This window comes from Rhipicephalus sanguineus, chromosome 3, assembly GCF_013339695.2.
Source record: "Rhipicephalus sanguineus isolate Rsan-2018 chromosome 3, BIME_Rsan_1.4, whole genome shotgun sequence".
Lineage (NCBI taxonomy): Eukaryota > Metazoa > Arthropoda > Arachnida > Ixodida > Ixodidae > Rhipicephalus > Rhipicephalus sanguineus.
In genome coordinates, this window is record NC_051178.1 from 121,615,335 (window position 1) to 121,634,024 (window position 18,690).

Genomic DNA, 18,690 nt, shown 5'->3' on the forward strand with positions numbered 1-18,690 from the left:
GACAAAGGGATGCCGAATTCATTGGCGATGCATGACTTGCTTCGACCTGCTTTTTCGACTTCCTTGATTAGCGCGACTTTTCTCTCCAACTTCAGAGATTTGCACTGCTTTGGGCGGGACATCTTGGTCGATATTCGGAAGCGTTCGTTGCACAGACCACTCACTACTCAGCAAAACTGAACTCAAGATGCGTCGTGCGCAGATTGCGGGGAAAACAGAATACCAGCTCGCACATGCAAGGGCTAGGTTGCGTACTGACGAGCGCACGCTGAACACGCCGCCCACCGCGCATAAGTTGCGCGCGGGTGCGCACACGTGATCACTCCCACAGTTGCTTGACAAGGCTGATAGGAAACGGTTGCGTCCGTGGGAATTTCAAATTCGCCCTTCACGACCGCGTTCGGCACGTATAGTAAGACCTAAGCGTTCGCACGGAGCCCTCGTTTCCTGTTGGGAGTGGACTTTGCCTTCTGCCCTCCCGGTCAAGATTTCGAGATATCCGCTGTTCCCTCTGGAAAACGTTTCGAGATAAGAGGGGGCAAATACATAGCACCCAGGGGAGGTTAATGCACGGCGAAACTTTTTTTCGACTTAACAGAGATTTCGAGATATGCGAGTTCGAGTTAACGAGGGTTTACTGTAAGTGTGCTTTTGGCAGTGAACCCAAGTACTTATCATTGCTCTAAATTGGCTTTTTGCCAGTGTTAAAGGGACACTAAAGGGCAACAATGAATCGGTTTAGATCGATAAATTGTGCTCTGAGAACTCTTATGTCGTTAATTTTGCCATCATAGGTTTATTAATAGAGGAGAAAATCAAGTTCAAAGTATCATTTTTAAATTTCGCGCCGAAATCTCCCCGTGTGACGTCTGGGATTTCAAAGTGTATTTATCGTATTTTGGCGCCATTGGCTCAACAAAATTACCCCAAACTTGGTACGTTAAGTCTATGGCCCCCTCAGAGCACAATGTACTTCATTTTTACCGATTAGGAATTGCGTAGTCCCTAGTAGGCGCCATCAAAACATGCGACGTCACGGCGAATGGTGCGGAAAGTTCAAGGTGACGTCGCCACCCATATTTTGTTATTGCGCGTTTTCTTGCTTACTAAGGGTCTTCTCGCAGCAAGTGTGGTGTTTTTGGTATCGTGAAAGAGTGCTTCACTAATATGAGAAAAATCGTTTTGCTCTTTAGTGTCCCTTTAAAGGGTAGTACGGCTGTTCCACCATTGTAAATGCTATTCCGTTACGGCAAGCGACAGTGTTATGTGGCCTGAAAGTTGCTACATGGCAGAATGACTCGCGAAACTGGTGATTTAAGGGGTACTTAGAATAATTGGTAAGAAGTAGAACTAAAGCCAAGTATGGCTCGCTATGTCACGTATCATACGAATGCTAACATCTTCGGGAAAATGTGCAGCGCGGCACGGACGAAGGACAAGAAACGCACAACACGATCGCCCAGATCGCCGTATTAGTTCTATACGAATGCTGCCATTACATTGAAATATTTACATAAGCATTGCACTTACGTTTGGATAAAATTGTATTTTATGTGCATCGTTAGTGTTGTTTTCCTAATACTTGCTTGAACTTTTCCGTACACTCGAAAGAAAGCTTCGCTTAGCAATTCATATGTACATGGGATGTGCAGTTTTTTGTTGTTTTTGTTTTTTCATCTTTATGGTATTTCAGTGAAATGTGCCGGGATGTTGCATTGCCCTCACCTTCCTGGACTTGGAAAACAATGTTAATGTTGAATGTTGGGCATTGTTGTAAATGAACTAACATTTATGATGTAGTTTCGGCAACTCGGAACAAATGATTTGTGGTACACTTAACACAGACACTGTGATTCATTGCACTTCACTTGGCCTCAATAGGCAGGTTGTGATTACACTAATTATCTTACCCTACAACATAGAAATATTCTAGATCTTCTCTTCCCTCTGTGCCAAATTTTGTCTCTAGCTTTCCTGGCCTGCACATAAAGACTCATTTTAGAAGTACGTTTGTTTTGCAAGCAAGGACATATTATGGAGGTACTGAACGAGTGTCCAGTGCCAACGTTAATTGTAGTTAAATGAAAGAATGCATGAATTTGTGAAATAGTAGCAGCATCAACTCATGATGTCACCTTGCTAAGTTCTGAATGTAATTGAGATGCGATCTATTTTTCGTAATCTCACCTCTTTATTTTTCTGTCTGCCTACTAGTAGTTTTGTCTTGCCTTCTGCAACACGTATCTAGACAGGCCTTAGGAACTAATTTGATAACAAAAGACTATCCTGCCCTAACAATACCATGTCGCCTTGATTTCAGTTGGACCTGTGACAAGCCAGCAGCTCAGCCAGCAGCCCTCGGTGCCTCAAGATTCGGGCGACGGCTTTGCCATCGACGAGCAGCCAAAGAGGCTCGGCACGCCCCTTGAGCTTCTCGACTCCGGCGAGTCTGGCGAAGAGAACGGCTCTTCGGCACAGCGACCGCCAAACCACGACCTCCACGTCGACCTGACGCCCTCCCGAAACACGCCTGTGGCCGACGACGACGATGGCAACCCACCCGACACACCGCTCTCGGAGTTGGCGTTCGACCCACACCCGACACCCGAATACGACCCCGAACACGAAAACCAAGAGCCGGCGTTTGTGACACCCCAGCAGTCGCGACGAATTGCACTTGTGGCATGGCTCCTTTTGCCTCTGCTGCTCATTCTTTTGCTGCTTGTGATTCTGATGGAATGGGATTGGGCTCCACTTGCGGACATGCAGAGGCTGCCGGAGGTTGTCTTGCTTCGGAAACAATACTATGAACCTACGAGGGATGCAATAGGCACTTGGATCAGTGCTCTCTTTGGCCCACGCTGATTCTCCAGCGAGTGGTGGCCTGGCAACCGGTGATACATCAGGAAAAGCACAAAAGCCCCTCGTACGAGAGAAACAGTTGTGCCACTGTCCAGTAAGAAAAGCCTCGCAGCTACGTCCGACAGAGGCAGTGTTATGCACGTTCACATTCCATCAGAGCTCTTTCGGTTCGTTCTTTGGCAATGCGAAGAGGGGTGCATTTGTTGAGAGAGAGGGGATAAAAATCGCAGTTTTGGTTATGGGGAAGATTCACGGGGGCACGAAAGGCCCCGTCGCATTTAGTTCCTGCTATCGGCACACGTTACGCACACAAAATCTCTTCTTTGCTATACAGATGTGTTCATCTTTTATGCATGTGTTGTCAAGATCGGAAGGGAGGGCCAAGAAGGCCTCTCAGATTTTATCGTTTTTGAGGATTCTTATTTGTTTTCATTTTCCACATTGTGCATTCCCACTCGGTGAGACCTATATTGAGCGCAAAGGTTGTGGTAGGCAGCTTGGATAACCTTTTAGAAGCCATTCATTTCAAAGGTGTAGAGAGACTGCGATACTGTGCCAGGGAGGTTCTGTGTGTTCTTAGCTGTGTTCAGTTGTGTCACAAGAGAGCGCGTGTGTTCATGGCCCATCATTGCTCAGATCGCTACAGTGTATAGCACCGTATAGTGTCATGCATAAGAGTTTTTTTTTTTTCTGCACCAATAACTCCTGTGACGAAAAAAACATTGCAAAAAAAATGCAATACAGTACCTCCAGCTGAGAAAGTGAACAATTGGCAGTACTATATTCTTGCAAAATCTATGCAATGGAAGCTTTGTTCCTTTTAATCTCAAGAACCTAATGACATCAACAGAACCAATGCTAAATACAGGCCAAAGTCATGAGTTCTGCACTCTACTATGTATGCCAAGGGTGGATACCTTCTTTTTTTTTTTTCTGCAGGCTGGCTTGCAGGTCCTATTCAATATTGTTAAATACTAGTGAACAGTTGACTCATTTTTTTTTCTTTTAGAAAAGTGTGCTGTAACCCGCCAAATATTGAGCAGGGAACATATAATATTGCAAGCTGGAGCAAAGAAGACATTTATTGCCAGAAAATGTATATCAATGCTTTTTTAATTCTGAGGCATTAAATAAAACGCCCATTGAGATGAGCTGGTCTCGGTTTTCTTCACTCAAAAGCGACTGCATGTCTAGTTGCTCCTCTGCTTGAGGTAGCAGTTTCTGCACAAAGAGAAAAATTTAATATGTCACATGAATGAATCAAGCTCCAGCAACAACTTGCACCTGCTACTGGCTCAATACAGTATTGCTCAACCATTCTGTTATACCGAACATGTTCAGCCAGCACTAAATGGAAAAAGTGCTTACTTCTACATAAACATCTCAATTTTTTATGGTACAAAGTGCTATAGTTACCTGCAATTTAAGAATATAAACTCTACCCACAAAGCCACGGCATGCTTGTCCATCACCTCTGTAAAAGAGCTGTACCGGCTGATATTCAATTGAAGTGCAAGTGCTTTCTCTCTGCTATTGTAAACACTAAACGTATTTGAAAATCTCCACATAATTTAGACCAGCTGGGTTAAGTTAACATGCACAGTACACAGGCCTCCAGCATTTCACCTCAATCAAACTGCGACCGCCGCAGCCAGGATCGAACCCATGTCTTTCGGATCGGCAGTCGAGCACCGTGGCGGCTTCTGTCAATATGTGTTGACGCCATGTGTGTATGAACAGCAGGTAAGATCTGCTTACCACAATCTAAGCTCACCGAGACACTTTTCTGTAGTGTGAAGAATCCCATATAGTCATCTCTCGAAGTACATTAAGCACGGTGCTAAACACAATATGTTTCCTTTGTGAGAAAAACTTGCTACATAGTGCCCTTTGTAATGCATACCTTCAGTGCATCAGCATCCTTCTTTTCCAAGTAGTGCAAAAGCAGCAGCTTCAATGTGGCAGACTGAATCCAGGAGCTTCCGCCATCGTGAAATCTCATCACTCGCTCAAGGCTCTTCTTCGCCAGCCTGCAGGTGTACATTTCACAATAGCCTTGAAGCCCACGCATTGCATGTTCTTATGACACAATTTAAAAAAAATTATGTTCAGCACTGTCCTCGCCAAAAATAGCTGCAGAATTTTGTCTAGTGACGTCATGATAAGCATTATTCTGAACAACAGAAACAGATGCTGGCCTAGCAAGAAATGAGCCGCACACAATAATCATGAACTAGGCCTAGAAATAGTGATACTGAAATGTGTGTTGTAAGCTGTAGAGAACCTTTACAAGGTGAACAAGAAATGCACACGAATCCATCAAAAGGCTAGAAAAGAAGGTGACAGAGCTTGACAAAGCCATGCTTCCTGACAAAACAGGTATGGTGCACAGGTGTGCCTTGCACCAGTTTCTATCCATAAAAATAAAAATTGCAGTTTTACCCATAGCGCAAAGCAGTGAACAGATAACCGGTATTGCATGAGCACACACTGCCTCGTTTTGCTGATGTGCCTGTTAGGTGCAATGGCGTAGCTAGGGGGGGTGGGGGGGTACAAGAGCCCAGGGCGCCGAGCCAAGTCCACCCAATATGCACCCGGCGACACATATGTGCCGGGAAGGCTCTCAGAGATCACTTTCATGATGAAAGGAAAACTCTGGTGAGTGAGTCACTTGATGAAGGGCATCGTCTCTGTGAGGCATGGGATGTCGATGTTGAAAGGCATTCGCAACGCAAAAAAAAACAGATGCCTGGTGAAAAGTCGAAAGGAGAAGAGTTGACGGCCAAGCAGGGAATAGAAATGGTCATGAAATCCACACTCGACCGTCTCCATTCCGAAATTGACAAGTTTCCTCACCTGTGGGACACCGATGCCAAGTTTTGCTTTCTCATAGACATCAACAAGCCAAGCTGTGCTACAGCGACTGCAAAGACGAACTAAAGAGAAATTGCTACACCTTTCACGAGTTTTACAGTTACGACGTTAACGCGCAGGACCTCTATGAAGAGATTTTAGATTGTAGACTGCTGCTTTCACGACGGATTGACGAGAAAAGCGTCAAGACTAGGGATGGGCGAATATTCGGGCATTTCGAATATTCGAACGAATATTACAGTATTCGAATTCGCTTCGATACGAATTTAGATTATTCGAAATTTCGAAGTATTCGAAATGAACGAATATATGTATACATTTGACCGCACATAACCCCCTGTAAAGGTGGTTTCACTGCAGCGTCTGGTTGCTGTGCCGTGAAACGACCCATCCAGGGGAAATCTGCACTGCCGCGAAGCCACACTTCAAGGTTAAATGTACATATTTTTTAAAGTTTAAAAGCGTGTTATATGGGCTTATATGCGCTAAGTAGAGTAATTTTTAAATTGTACCGTATTGTACCACTTATAACTTGCACCCTACTGCTATTCAAATCTTGATACTATTCAAGGTTGCTTCCACTTCATTTCAAACCAAAAAAGTGACATTCACTCATACCTAGTTCCAATCCTTAAAAATATTCTGCAAGGGTCACGACAAAAATGCTCATTTTTCTTAATAATATGCGGTAAATACTATTTGAACTATTCGATTCGAAATTATTCGACCAAATCACTATTCGCTTCGGATTCGCTTCGAACCTCAAATTCACTATTCGCCCATCCCTAGCCAAGACCTGAAGAACTTCTGAAATTTATTTTAGAGTATGGAGATGACAGCATATTCCCCAACATTTGCGTTGCCATTCAGATAATGTTAATCATAGCAGTTTCCATCGCTGGCTGTGGGAGGTCCTTGAGAGAAGCTGAAATTGATACTTCCCTATTTGCGGGCCACTATGGGCCAGGACAGACTTTCTGATCTTGCTCTACTGAGTGTGGAAAAAGAAGAAACTGAAAAAACAAACTTTGACGTCATTATAGAATAGTTTGCTTCATCGAAAGCAAGAAAAGTGCTGCTCTAGTTTTTACAGAGCGTCCTAGTGTATATAGTCTTTTCCATATTTGTGTTATTAATAACCAAATGATGTAAATAAAGCGTTTAAACATGAACGCGTTTTGCTTGACAACAATTGTTCACGATCAACATCAGCACTGGTGTCACAAAAGGCAATAATATGTGACAATGAGGAGACAACGTGGTTTGGCGCAACGAGTCTTTGAATGCATCATTAGCGTTGATAAAAAAAATGTAGGCAGAGGACGCAGATTTGATGTACGCAATAAATAATCTTGAACAATACATTTCAAGGTAACGCAACGAAAAACGATAAGAACTGTTTACATGCCTACTTCGTCGTTCTTGTTTGTGTGGTTGTATGTAATTTACGAACTTCGCATATTTCGTGTAAAGAGAGAGACGACAACAGGTGACCGGCAAGGTCCATTTCTTCTTTCACTTTTTTCTAACTTTGTGGACTTCTGGTGCATTGTACAATGCATGAATGAGCAAGACTGCTATAGTCCACTGTAGTGAACAATCAATCAAAAGATTGCTCATTCACTTGTCCAAAACAGCCAGATGGCCCTTTCTTTGCATAGATAATAATGGTAATAATAATAATAATAATCACTATCATTATTATCATGAGGGGCACAAAAATGTATTTGCCATGGGCACTGTCCTATCTAGTGTGGGGTCTGAATATGAAAAGTGCTCTTAGAAAAAACGGAGACAGTCACGGCGGCGGGCAAACGAACATGTGCACACTTGTTAACTTGCTTTTACATCAATGACCTCGCCAGCCGAATTTAATACATAACTACTAACACGCTAAATAACCTTACACAATGCCAATACAATACACAGAAAATATAACACATAAAACGTGCATATGTGGCGTCACCAACGTCCGACTCACGATGAGGGGCCCGCGGGAAACGAGCCTTGGTATCGTGCCCCACAGACCCACCATGAGAGACATCCATTCACACACGCTACCAAACCCCAATAGAGCGCCACCACTGTTTCTTGTGCGCCGGCCTAACCTCTCCCCCGCCTGGTGGCGCCACCGCGCTAACCCTACCCCACGCGAGCACAGCACCACCTATCGCTTGGCGGCTGTTAACCCTAACTGCGACTAATACGTGAGACGCGCGTGCGCCACAAGGCGCAAACAACTTTACAGGGGGTGAGGGGCCCCCCCACACCGGTTACACCACTGGTTAGGTGTCTGTGCTGTTCCTGCACTGCAGCAGCAAGTGCCTTAGCTGTGGCGTTGCAGCAACGTGTCACACTTGCATGTGGCTAGGACACCCTTTGAGGCTCAACATTGCAACAGCTGTCAATGCTGCTTCCAAGCGAAACTGCCAATTTCTTAAAGCACAACCCTTAAACGCCTTCTCTGCCTTTTTTGCGGTGTCGTTGGCATTGTCACTGGGGGCATAACCGAGCAAACTATCTACTGGCACAGGGAATGGTAAAAGAGAGAGAACGCAGAGACTGAATGACAATGATAGGGAAGAGGGCAAAGGAGGATAGTGACCAAGGAAACACAGCGTTGCACAAACAGCTAAGATGTGGCAGCTAAGATATGGCATGGCCAGACCAGAGGAAAGGTGCGACATGTGCGCAAGCATCGCGTCTCCCCTCTAGTTTGGCCATGGATGTGGCACCAGACAAGCGCACTGTTGGCCGTTCACTGAGGACATTGTTCACCCCCAGCTACATTATTTACAGCATTCTCTCCATAACGAGTGACACGACCGGTGAAGCTGCTTTGTCTTGCTAAACGAGCTGCCTGAGCAGAGGCTCAGCGACATCAGAATCCACAGGTTTGCATTGCTGAAGCAGCGGCTAAGCGCCGCTGCAAAGAGGACCCTGCCATTTGTGCTGCCACACATGCATGTCTCTTTCAAATTCTTTGCCTCATGATCTCAAAATCGAAACACCTCTCAAAATCCTGTTCATTCAGGGACTTCATTACTTGCCTAGTATTGTTGTTCTCCAGTGCCCAAACACCAAGAACCATGTGACCCGCTCTGCATCTGGGATTCGTTCTCAGTGCTGTGTTGAGATATCCTAGGGCAGCCTTTAGCATACCTTCACATTGGTGAGAGTCGGCCTGCAACATGTTGAACCATGAAGTTGCAGTTAAAAAGAAATTGTCGAACATAGACTGCAGGCGAACTTGCCGACTACACAGTGTTCTGCTTCATCTAACATCCTTGTAGTAATACACTATAAGCTCACCTTGCTGTTCAAGGTACAAGACCAACACTGCTAATTCTAGAAAGCGCATGAAAAAAAATTGGAAAAGTGCTTCAAACAGCAGCTTTTACCGGGATACAGTGCGACAGGCTTACAGACAAGTCAATAACATCAAAAGTTTCTAGCCCTCTATGCTGATATTCAGTACTTGCAAATAATACCAAAGCACCCAGTAACAAGTCCTTTGATACTAATTATTGTTGGCAATACTAACACAATAATGCTAGTGCAATTGCTGATTTGTTGAAGTATGTTGAATGAGGCTGTTACTGCCAAAGCCAGTTAAATTATTTTTGGAGGGATAAATTGTTAGATAATTTGTAATCAGCACAAAAACCGCATACATTAATCACACACTGAACGACTTCAACGGCTCTGAAAGGTTCCTAGCTACCAGTATTGATGATGGCAACGCATTTGGGAACTGCTTTCAGAAATTTCGCATACTATGTGGCACTGCTGCATCATGTGTGGGGGCCGAATTCAGCATCAAGACTGTATGCATTGATTATTATGTATCTTTTGTGAGCTTTTATGCATGTGAGTGTGCTTAAATGCATTTGTATGTGACTAGTGTGTGTACGGACGTGATCGTGCAACAGTCCAAACTCGGACTTGATTTCCAGACATAGCTTGAACAAGGTATGTATAATGTGAATTATAAGACGTGGAAACATGCTGATATCATAACAAGGCAAGTGGCTTCAAGAGGTGGCTTTGTAATACCGGCACCGAGTGTTTGCATTCTACAAGTAAATTCATTTTCGGCATTGTGCGTAAGGAGTGTGTCGTGAATTCCTATAAAAATAATAGCAATAGTAGCAGTAGTATTTTATTTACAGGAAGCAGAATACAGAGCTCACTGCAGGGGCAAGTGCTAAAAACAAACAAGCCTGACAAAGACCCCTGTCCCTCCGCAGTTCACATACAAAGCATAAAATTGCAAAAGTGTGTACACCAGTAACCTGATAAATGCTCGTAGAAAGGAACGAAAGATTACGACTCCTGATGAAAGTTATTGGAGGAAATTTTTTTACAATTAGCTATGCTATAGAACGTACCTTTGCAGAACGCAAAGCCAACCATGCTTGGCACAGTTCTAACTCCAGGATCTTTCCTTGCAGGCTGAACGGTAACATGAAATAAAGAGCAAGCCATAAACCATTTTACGTTTATAGATATAAGAAAAGTGCGCTGTACTCCTATAACACGCTATATTCTAGTTTTCAGTTATTCTCAACACTGTCAAGAACACTGTCACCCAACTTTGTAACTGTAAAGAGTGAAAGCTAGAAAAATTTTCAAGGGCTACAACTTTACTCCACAATTTTTGAACTAGATCAGTCGAGTGTTTTCAGAGCCATTACTGGAACTGCACGTGGCTATTTGCAAACAAGAATTTTTAAAAAGCCACTTCGTAAGATCAAGTACACGGAAACACAAAAAATTACTTGAAGAAGGAGCAAATTCAGATGATGAGAGAAGGCTAAATTTTGTATATATTACACCTCAACATACCAAACCTCAGGACTATAACACGACCCTCGATATAACAAAACCTCTAACTTTTCTCACAACTTAATGTTCATAGAACAGCATGTATGTTCAATCACTACACAACTAAACATTTACTTGCAATTTTATAAAATAAAAATTTCATTGCAGCATTAAATGGAAACCACTGCAGATGCAATGGTCAAATGGTTTAATTACAGAAAGTTGTTTGCACACACACATTTAAAATAGCATGCTTTGTTGCAAAAAGCAGCAGTCACAGCGGTTCATTGCCGCTACTCTTTAGGTCTGGCAGTGCACACTGCCTGACCTCAGAAGCCATGATGTGGCGAGTGCAGCATCAAGCACATGCACTAGGGGGCATACATATCAGTGCATTCAATTGCATGTTCATGTCAATGCATCATAGTATGAGGAAATGGGCACACTCTAAGCTGCAAACTACACCAGATAATGCAAAGGACGAGAGAATACTACAGAGGATGAGCAAGAAGACCAAGGCAATAGCATGGCACGGTCTTCTTGCTTTTCTGTCGTGTTTTCTAGCACTGTTTGCAGCACTGATAAACTAACAAGCCCAATAAAATGTTTTGATTAGCATTCTAGGCAGTATATATAGTTCCACATTCTGTGGATATCTTGGATCGGCACATGGAGTGGTGTTTTTGTACCAGCGGTCTTTCTTCAGCTAGAGTACCACACTATCACCATGAAGATGCCTTCATCAACACAGCACCAAACCCTGACTTTTCGTTGGGAACTTTTAAGTTCAAAAAAACTTTTTTTTCCGCTGTAATTTGTATCTTCAAACTGTCCTATGATTCAGTAAGCTTTCACGGCCCCATTCTGTGCAAAGAACGTTGGCCAGTGAGTGCTTATTTCAATGTGAAGTAGATCTTCAATGTGAGGGGATTTCAACATAATAAACCAAAGTACCAATTTTACCAATTTTGTCATTGGAGGTGTGTACAGGGACATAATGGATACATTTAAGCAGAGCATACATGTACACAGAGAAAGAGGCCGGCAACAACATTCAGTCCTTTCAAAACAACATGGTGCTGTAAAAGATATTTTAAGGTTTACAGCAAGCAAATATACCACTACGAGAGGGCATGCACACCTTCTGGCACACAGATATTCAGTGTAAGTTGAGAAAAATGAATAAAAAATAATTAGCTTCTCTTACCCATCATACTTCTTTGCCCTCTCCAGTGACTCAATAGCCCCACTATAGTCTTCAGTTCTCTGCTGCAGTTTTGAGAGCATCTGAAAAACCCAAATTTCCACGGTCATTTGTCAAGCAAATTCATAAGCAAACATCAAAACACAGCGCATTACAGCCATAGCATATCACATAAGTTATAGGTTTCCACCCTAGTAAGTTATAACTTAGGCTCAAGCTTATCTCTAATAACTTTAGACAGACGTTGCTAGGACAACCAGTACACATGTTTTTATCATGTCTGGGCAAACATCAGGAGCACTGACCTGCCATCCAGTAGCTATGTCCTCAGATTCAACTGTACTTTGAATAGAACTCAGAGAAGTTTTCTCCAGACGTGAAGTTTTCACCAGTAATTCTGAAATTGCCTGCAACACATTCAGTGACTTGGACACAAGTGAGCTGCCAGCGAATCCCCAGAGAACCTACACAGAAAAAAAAAAGAAAGTGAGAAAAGGATTATGTAACTGAGTGACTTTTGTTACAGTGAGATGCAAATCAATACTGCCAAACCAATAACAAGTTACAAATATTTAGATCTCATTTCCTTTCAATGGTGTCGTCCAGATGTTCCAGACTTCCCTGTGCCATTGTTCCTAGACATGAGAAAACTGCACATAGCAAAGCAAGGGCTCAGCGCCTTGCTCGTATGTTACATACCACCGCATAACATAATTTATAAATCCACACAGAATTGCCAGTCATTGTTTGTCATGCTGACATGCACAGCATAATGACACTTTGTGCAATAAATGCAGTAAAAGAGGGTAATGATCCGGGTCACTGATTAATGTCACAAGAAAGAATGCATTGTCTCGGAATCTCCTTGATTCTTTTTTTGCTCAATACCTGGACACAAGCGTTTTTCTTTTGCCAGATTGTAGTGCCAAAATCCTAAGCAAGTAATGGATTATTTAGGCCTGCAATATTCATTATTTGATCAGTGTGATCCTGAACATTGAGACTAGTCACTCAAATTTTATTGTATGCTACCGCACATCTTATCTCTTTCGTGTTGCATTCATTCCTCTAGTTTTTCCGTGCCTCACTCGTATAACATTATTCTGGCACTGTGAACCTTGCTCGAAGTGTCAAGATGCCAGTGGTTTTTTATAGAGCTGTGTGAATAGCAAAATTTTGGATGCGAAGCGAATTCGAATATTGAAGTGTGAGTGCGAATCGAATCGAATATTTTTCGAATATTTCTCGAATATTTTTCGAATACTTCGAAGCGAAATTTCAGAAAGAAAAGTTAGAGAGGATTCCTAAGCATATTCTTATGAGATAGCAACATGAAAGTTTCTTTTCGCTAGGTTGATGAAGCGCTGGCGGGGTGGTGTTTCATAGTTTTCTTATCAAGAATGAGGCAATGTAGAGGCCGAATTCTATTTATGGACATGATTTGGTGCAACCAAAGTGTTGCTGACAACACTTTACACGTGATAGGCAAAGATGCCATTTCCTCAGCCTCTTCTCCTCTTTCAACTTCTGTGGAAGCCCAACTGATGTGGCAGACAAGGGTCTGCTCCCTTCAAGTCTGGAGTTCCAAATCTGCCTCGTAGACGTCGATATATAAGAACATCTGAAATTTTGAATGCTAAAAAGCTTCGGCTTCCGATTTTTCGGACTTGCTGCCCAAATTTCAGGTCCAAAACAGCATTAATTGAGCCCCCACCTCTGCCACATCTTTCATCTCCATGTTGGAACCAGTGTTTTCTTGAGTTAATACATTTGCGACCGTAGCGGAGCTTGGAAGGCAGCTTTGCCGCAAACCGGGGTGTGATGAGGTGAAGCATATTGAAAATCTAGGGACCACTTCCAATCGGACGTTGACTGTGTCTTGGCTAAGTTTGACCGTAACGGAGCTTGAAAGGCAGCTTTGCCACAATACCGGGATGTGATGAGTTGAAGCATATTGAAAACCTAGGGACCACTTCCAATCGGACGTTGACAGTGTTTTGGCTAAGTTCGACTGTAACGGAGCTTGAAAGGCAGCTTTGCCGCAATACGAGAGTGTAATGAAGTGAAGCATATTGAAAATCTGAAGGGTTCACTTTCAATCGGACGTTGACTGTATTTGTTTTTGGGAAGTTCGAATAGTTCGAATAGTAAAATTCCAGTGCGAATCGAATTGAATAGCAAACACTATTCGAAAAATATTCGAAATTTCGAATATTCGCACACCCCTAGTTTTTTATACCAACAAAGAATAAGGATGATAAAATATATACCCCTAGAACACTGCACCCTAAGAACTTTAAGCTGCACTAGTTCTTCCATTATTTTACGAATACAGCCAGCACATAGGAAACCAAAAGCCTTGTCTTTTTTCCAATGACTGGTCCCTCCTTTCTATTTACAGTTCACTGGCTGTACTTGTAGAATAATGATAAGGAGTATGAGAAAGAAACACAAGCAGGGTATTTCTGACAGGCCAGTGGTGGATCTTCTGCAGATTTCGATTACTCGCCAACATGTTGCCATGATGCTGATAGAACACATAGGAACAACAATAAATTACACACGTGCACTCAACATTGCTGCGGATCCAAAGCCATATGATTGGTGTCACTGCATGGAATAAGTATGTTGATTTGCCAACTGAGCCAAACTGTTGGCCAAACACACAAATCGCTAACAGGCTTCTTGGACACAGAGGGCTACTAAAGCCATCCGTCAGCCTCATCCACACATCTGATCTGATGCTTGATCATCTACAAGGCCTACGAGTGTTTATGTAAAGGCTACAAGCTTCCTGCAATGGCTTGTCACCAGCCACTCCACAGGCTGCATTGCTTAGGCCACTAAACCCAACCTGCACTACCTTATTAAGAGTCTGAAACTAAAGCAGCAATTTCATTCCCATCAACACAGCAATGACTTCCTTCATGGCCACCATGTTTGTGGCATCGCACGGGTCATGGCTGAAACACTGTGCAGCATCAGAAATTGTGGTGAATCATGCAGGTTCGAGGAATCAGGCATTTAAAGTACTGATCAGTGACTGCATTTGGCATTTTTCGCTACCAGGATATTTATTCTGAGGCACATGAAAACAAACACTTACTTCGCTATAACTTACTGTGTAGAATACTAGATTTTTCTATTTCGTTACAGCAGAAGAATATGCCACTGAAATGAAGCATGACAGGCTACACTTCATCGTGCTTCATTTCTAAAAAATCCGCACCATTTATACCGAGGTCTGACTTAGTATTTTTGCCTTATGACAACTGTTATTCCAGTGAATGAATGCATTTTAAAATATCAGCATTACTTACCAGGGGCACAAGCTCTGAAACCTTTTGCCATCGATGGTGGACGCAGGCATACTGCACTTGGACAAGGTTGGACCAAAGCTTCCACAAAGTGTTGGCACCAAGTAGAAAGCGATCATGCTGCAGAGCTTTGTCAGCCACGACTCGGCATTCGCTTATGGCAAGTCCAAGAAGCACCCAGCCCGAGTGAGAGTCTGTAGTGGAAAGGGGCTTCAGCAAGATTTCTTCTAACAAACATGACATCTTAACGAACCTTGCTATCATGAGGGCATGACTTCTCAAACTCATATTGGCAGGAACCCTTCCACAAGGCTTGAGGTCAGCGATCATGACTAAGGGGGGACACTGCTCTTACTAATTCTTTTTTTATTTCTTGATCGAATTTGATGAAACTTTCCGAGTTTATCTGTGTGCTGATTTCAAATATGCAGTTACCAGAGCTGTGCGAATAGCAAAATTTTGGGTGCGAAGCGAATTCGAATAATAAAGATTGAGCGCGAATCGAATCGAATAATTTCGAATAATTTTCGAATATTTCTCAAACATTTTTTGAATAATTCGAAGTGAAATTACAGAAAAAGTTGCAGTGAATCCCTAAGTATGTTCTTGTGAGATAGCAACATGAAAGTGTTTCTTTTCGCGAGGTTGATGAAGCGCTGGTGGGGTCATATTTCATAGTTGTCTTTCTTATCAAGAATGAGGCAATGTAGAGGCCGAATTGTATTTATGTACATGATTTGGTGCAACCAAAGTGTTGCCGACAACACTTTACACGTGATAGGCAGAGATGCCATTTCCTCAGCCTCTCCTTCTCTTTCAACTTCTGTGGAAGGCCAACTGATGTGGCAGACAAGGGTGTGCTCCCTTCAAGTCCGGAGTTCCAAATCTGCCTCGTAGACGTCGATATATAAGAACATCTGAAATTTTGGATGCTAAAAAGCTTCGGCGTCCGATTTTTCAGACCTCCTGCCCAAATTTCAGGTGCAAAACAGCATTAATTGAGCCCCCAACTCTGCCACATCTTTCATCTCCATATTGGAACCAGTGTTTTCTTGAGTTAATACATTTGCGACCGTAGCGGAGCTTGAAAGGCAGCTTTGCCGCAATACGAGGGTGTGATGAGGTGAAGAATATTGAAAGTTTAGGGATCACTTCCAATCGGACGTTGACTGTGTTTTGGCAAAGTTCGACCGTAACGGAGCTTGAAAGGCAGTTTGCCGCAATAGCGGGGTGTGATGAGGTGAGGCATATTGAAAAATCTAGGGACCACTTTTAATCGGACGTTGACTGTGTCTTGGCAAAGTTCGACCGTAACGGACCTTGAAAGGCAGCTTTGCCGCAATACGGGGGTGTGAGGAGGTGAAGCATATTGAAAAATTGGGGGACCCTTAAGCTTCGCCTTTAAGAGATGAACGCGATAGCGAAATCCGGCCCCCAGTGCGCACTTCAACCACTAAGTGCATACTTATTAATGTGTATTGTTACACACACACACGCACGCACGCGCGCGAATTGTACAGGCTTTCGATCTAAAGCAAGAGTCGCATGGCCTCCAAGATATACGCCGCGCGCCCGCCCTCTCGGATGCCATGAAAAGTCGAGACATATTTCTCACAATGCCTCACAGATGGCAGCACATTATCTAGCGTTTGCTGCGTTGGCTTGATATGTTTTCCGCTAGATGGACATAGTTGTCCGTTTTTAGAGCTGTTTGAAAGTTCGTGTGTGTATTTAGCGGCGATGGCTGCACTACTATCCCGGCCTTTTTCGACGTAGTTTGATGGCCTCGCGATTGCGCCTACAAATCGCCGTATGGGCTCGTTTTCGTCGTGACACCTGCCGAACAAAATGCGTTGAGACTACTTTCACTTCATGACATTTATGTAGTGTTTTTTTTTTTTCCGAAGCAGCTGCAAGTAGCATCGTGGCTTTGTGGTAAGACACCTGCCTGCCACACGAACGGCCCGGGTTCGATCCTCATTGGGACCGAAGATTTTATCGTTTATTTTATTTGCTACTTTCTCGATTTTTCGCTCACGGATGATTTTTCGCTCACAACCAACGGTGCCGACGCCGACATCGGAATTTCTGCGACACGAGCTCTCTAACGCTACCGCGTTAAAATCTAGGGACCACTTCCAATCGGACGTTGTCTCTTGCCTAAGTTCGACCGTAACGGAGCTTGAAAGGCAGCTTTGCCGCAATACGAGATTGTAATGAGGTGAAGCATATTAAAAATCTGAAGGGATCACTTTCAACCGGACGTTGACTGCATTTGTCTTTGAGAAGTTCGAATAGTAAAATTTCAGTGCGAATCGAATCGAATAGCAAACACTATTCGAAAAATATTCGAAATTTCGAATATTCGCACACCCCTAGCAGTTACTTGTCTAGTATAAAATGTAGTTCTTAAAATACAAAATATTTCATGTGCCTTTTGGGAACCAAGGTTTTCCCTAAGCTGAGAAACTTGCAAAGTAAATCAGCCCATCAGAATAATCTGAAATCAGAACTGTGTGCAGTGCAACAAAAATGGATTTTCTAAACCTTTCCGAACAAACGTTATGGTATGCTGAACATTCACAAGTGTGTTAGTTCCAAGCTGGGATTTCACCCGTGAATGTATGTCAGAGTAGGATCAGCATTACGAAGTTCTGATTTTTCGGATTTCATGATGCCAGGCTCAATCATACAAGGAAACTAAAGCATGAAAAAATGCCAGCAAACATGCACTGCGCGTGAGAACTGAGAGCAACGTGTCTATACAACAATGGGTGTACGTGCAATTTGACAGACAGCTGTTCACTTTAGAATTTACTGAACTGTAGTACATATGTGAAAGAGCTTTGTCACAGCTTTACAGAGGCCATACTATGGTAACTGCATATTTAGAAATTGTCTTTCGATGTCACTGAAGCAGAACTTATTGAAGATTGTACTACAGCATACGTTTTTTAGAGTTTTTTTCAAGGATGGACGTAACAAAGACCATACAACAGTGTCTCCATTTTCTAACGAAAAAAAATCTCTCAGACAATCTACTGCTAGCAAGAAGGTTCCTCCATAAAAGACAAAATCTACGGCTGTCAAAAAGCAGTTCTCACCAGGGTAGAGGTGGACCATCTTCTGAGCAGCTCTCAGGGCCTCCTTGGCCTTTCCTTGCATCAGCCTAGCAAGCACAATCATGGTCATGTGCCGTGGGGAGCGTTCTCCAAGAACGAGACCGGCCAAGGCACAGCAGAGAGCACTGGGCCTCTTCTCCAACAGCAGGGCTTGTGTTAATGCCGACCACAAGGGGCCCTCGTCTGGGTGCAGATGCACAGCTCTACTGAGTACATGACAGGCTTGGCGAGCATCGGTGCCCTGTATGGATAAAAACAATAGAAAATTATGGCTGTGGGCAACGTAATAACAATATGGCATGTGTAGCTTAATCTCTGCATTCACAAAGAGGACAGAACTCAACTCGAGACAAAGATGCCAAACAAAAGCCCAAAGAGATGAAGATATAAAAAATTTGACATTATGGCCACCTGATAGAAGCCTCGCTCACAATGCGAGTTTCGTCTGCAATAAAGAGGGCTGCTGTGAGACGGGGAGAATCTT

At 43.2% G+C, this 18,690-nt stretch overlaps 2 protein-coding genes across 5 annotated transcripts in view; one reads left to right on the forward strand and one right to left on the reverse strand.

The window, feature by feature from the left end:
• LOC119387033 (FERM domain-containing protein 5) overlaps positions 1-4,013 on the forward strand; it is a 300,038-nt gene extending 296,025 nt beyond the window's left edge. For all 4 annotated transcript variants that reach the window (XM_049413344.1, XM_049413343.1, XM_049413345.1 and 1 more), the window contains one exon: positions 2,321-4,013. In XM_049413344.1, coding sequence (XP_049269301.1) covers positions 2,321-2,865 — 545 coding nt within the window. In that variant the 3' untranslated portion in view covers positions 2,866-4,013. The remainder of the gene's footprint in view (positions 1-2,320) is intronic.
• Positions 3,958-18,690, reverse strand: part of LOC119387034 (tetratricopeptide repeat protein 37-like) — a 62,684-nt gene continuing 47,951 nt past the window's right edge. Inside the window, exons 34-41 of the mRNA XM_049414111.1 lie at positions 18,189-18,447; positions 15,088-15,278; positions 12,073-12,231; positions 11,771-11,850; positions 10,128-10,191; positions 8,787-8,920; positions 4,766-4,892; positions 3,958-4,083 (exon numbers count right to left, since the gene is read on the reverse strand). Of these exons, the coding sequence (XP_049270068.1) occupies positions 3,964-4,083; positions 4,766-4,892; positions 8,787-8,920; positions 10,128-10,191; positions 11,771-11,850; positions 12,073-12,231; positions 15,088-15,278; positions 18,189-18,447 (1,134 nt within the window). The 3' untranslated portion in view covers positions 3,958-3,963. The remainder of the gene's footprint in view (positions 4,084-4,765; positions 4,893-8,786; positions 8,921-10,127; positions 10,192-11,770; positions 11,851-12,072; positions 12,232-15,087; positions 15,279-18,188; positions 18,448-18,690) is intronic.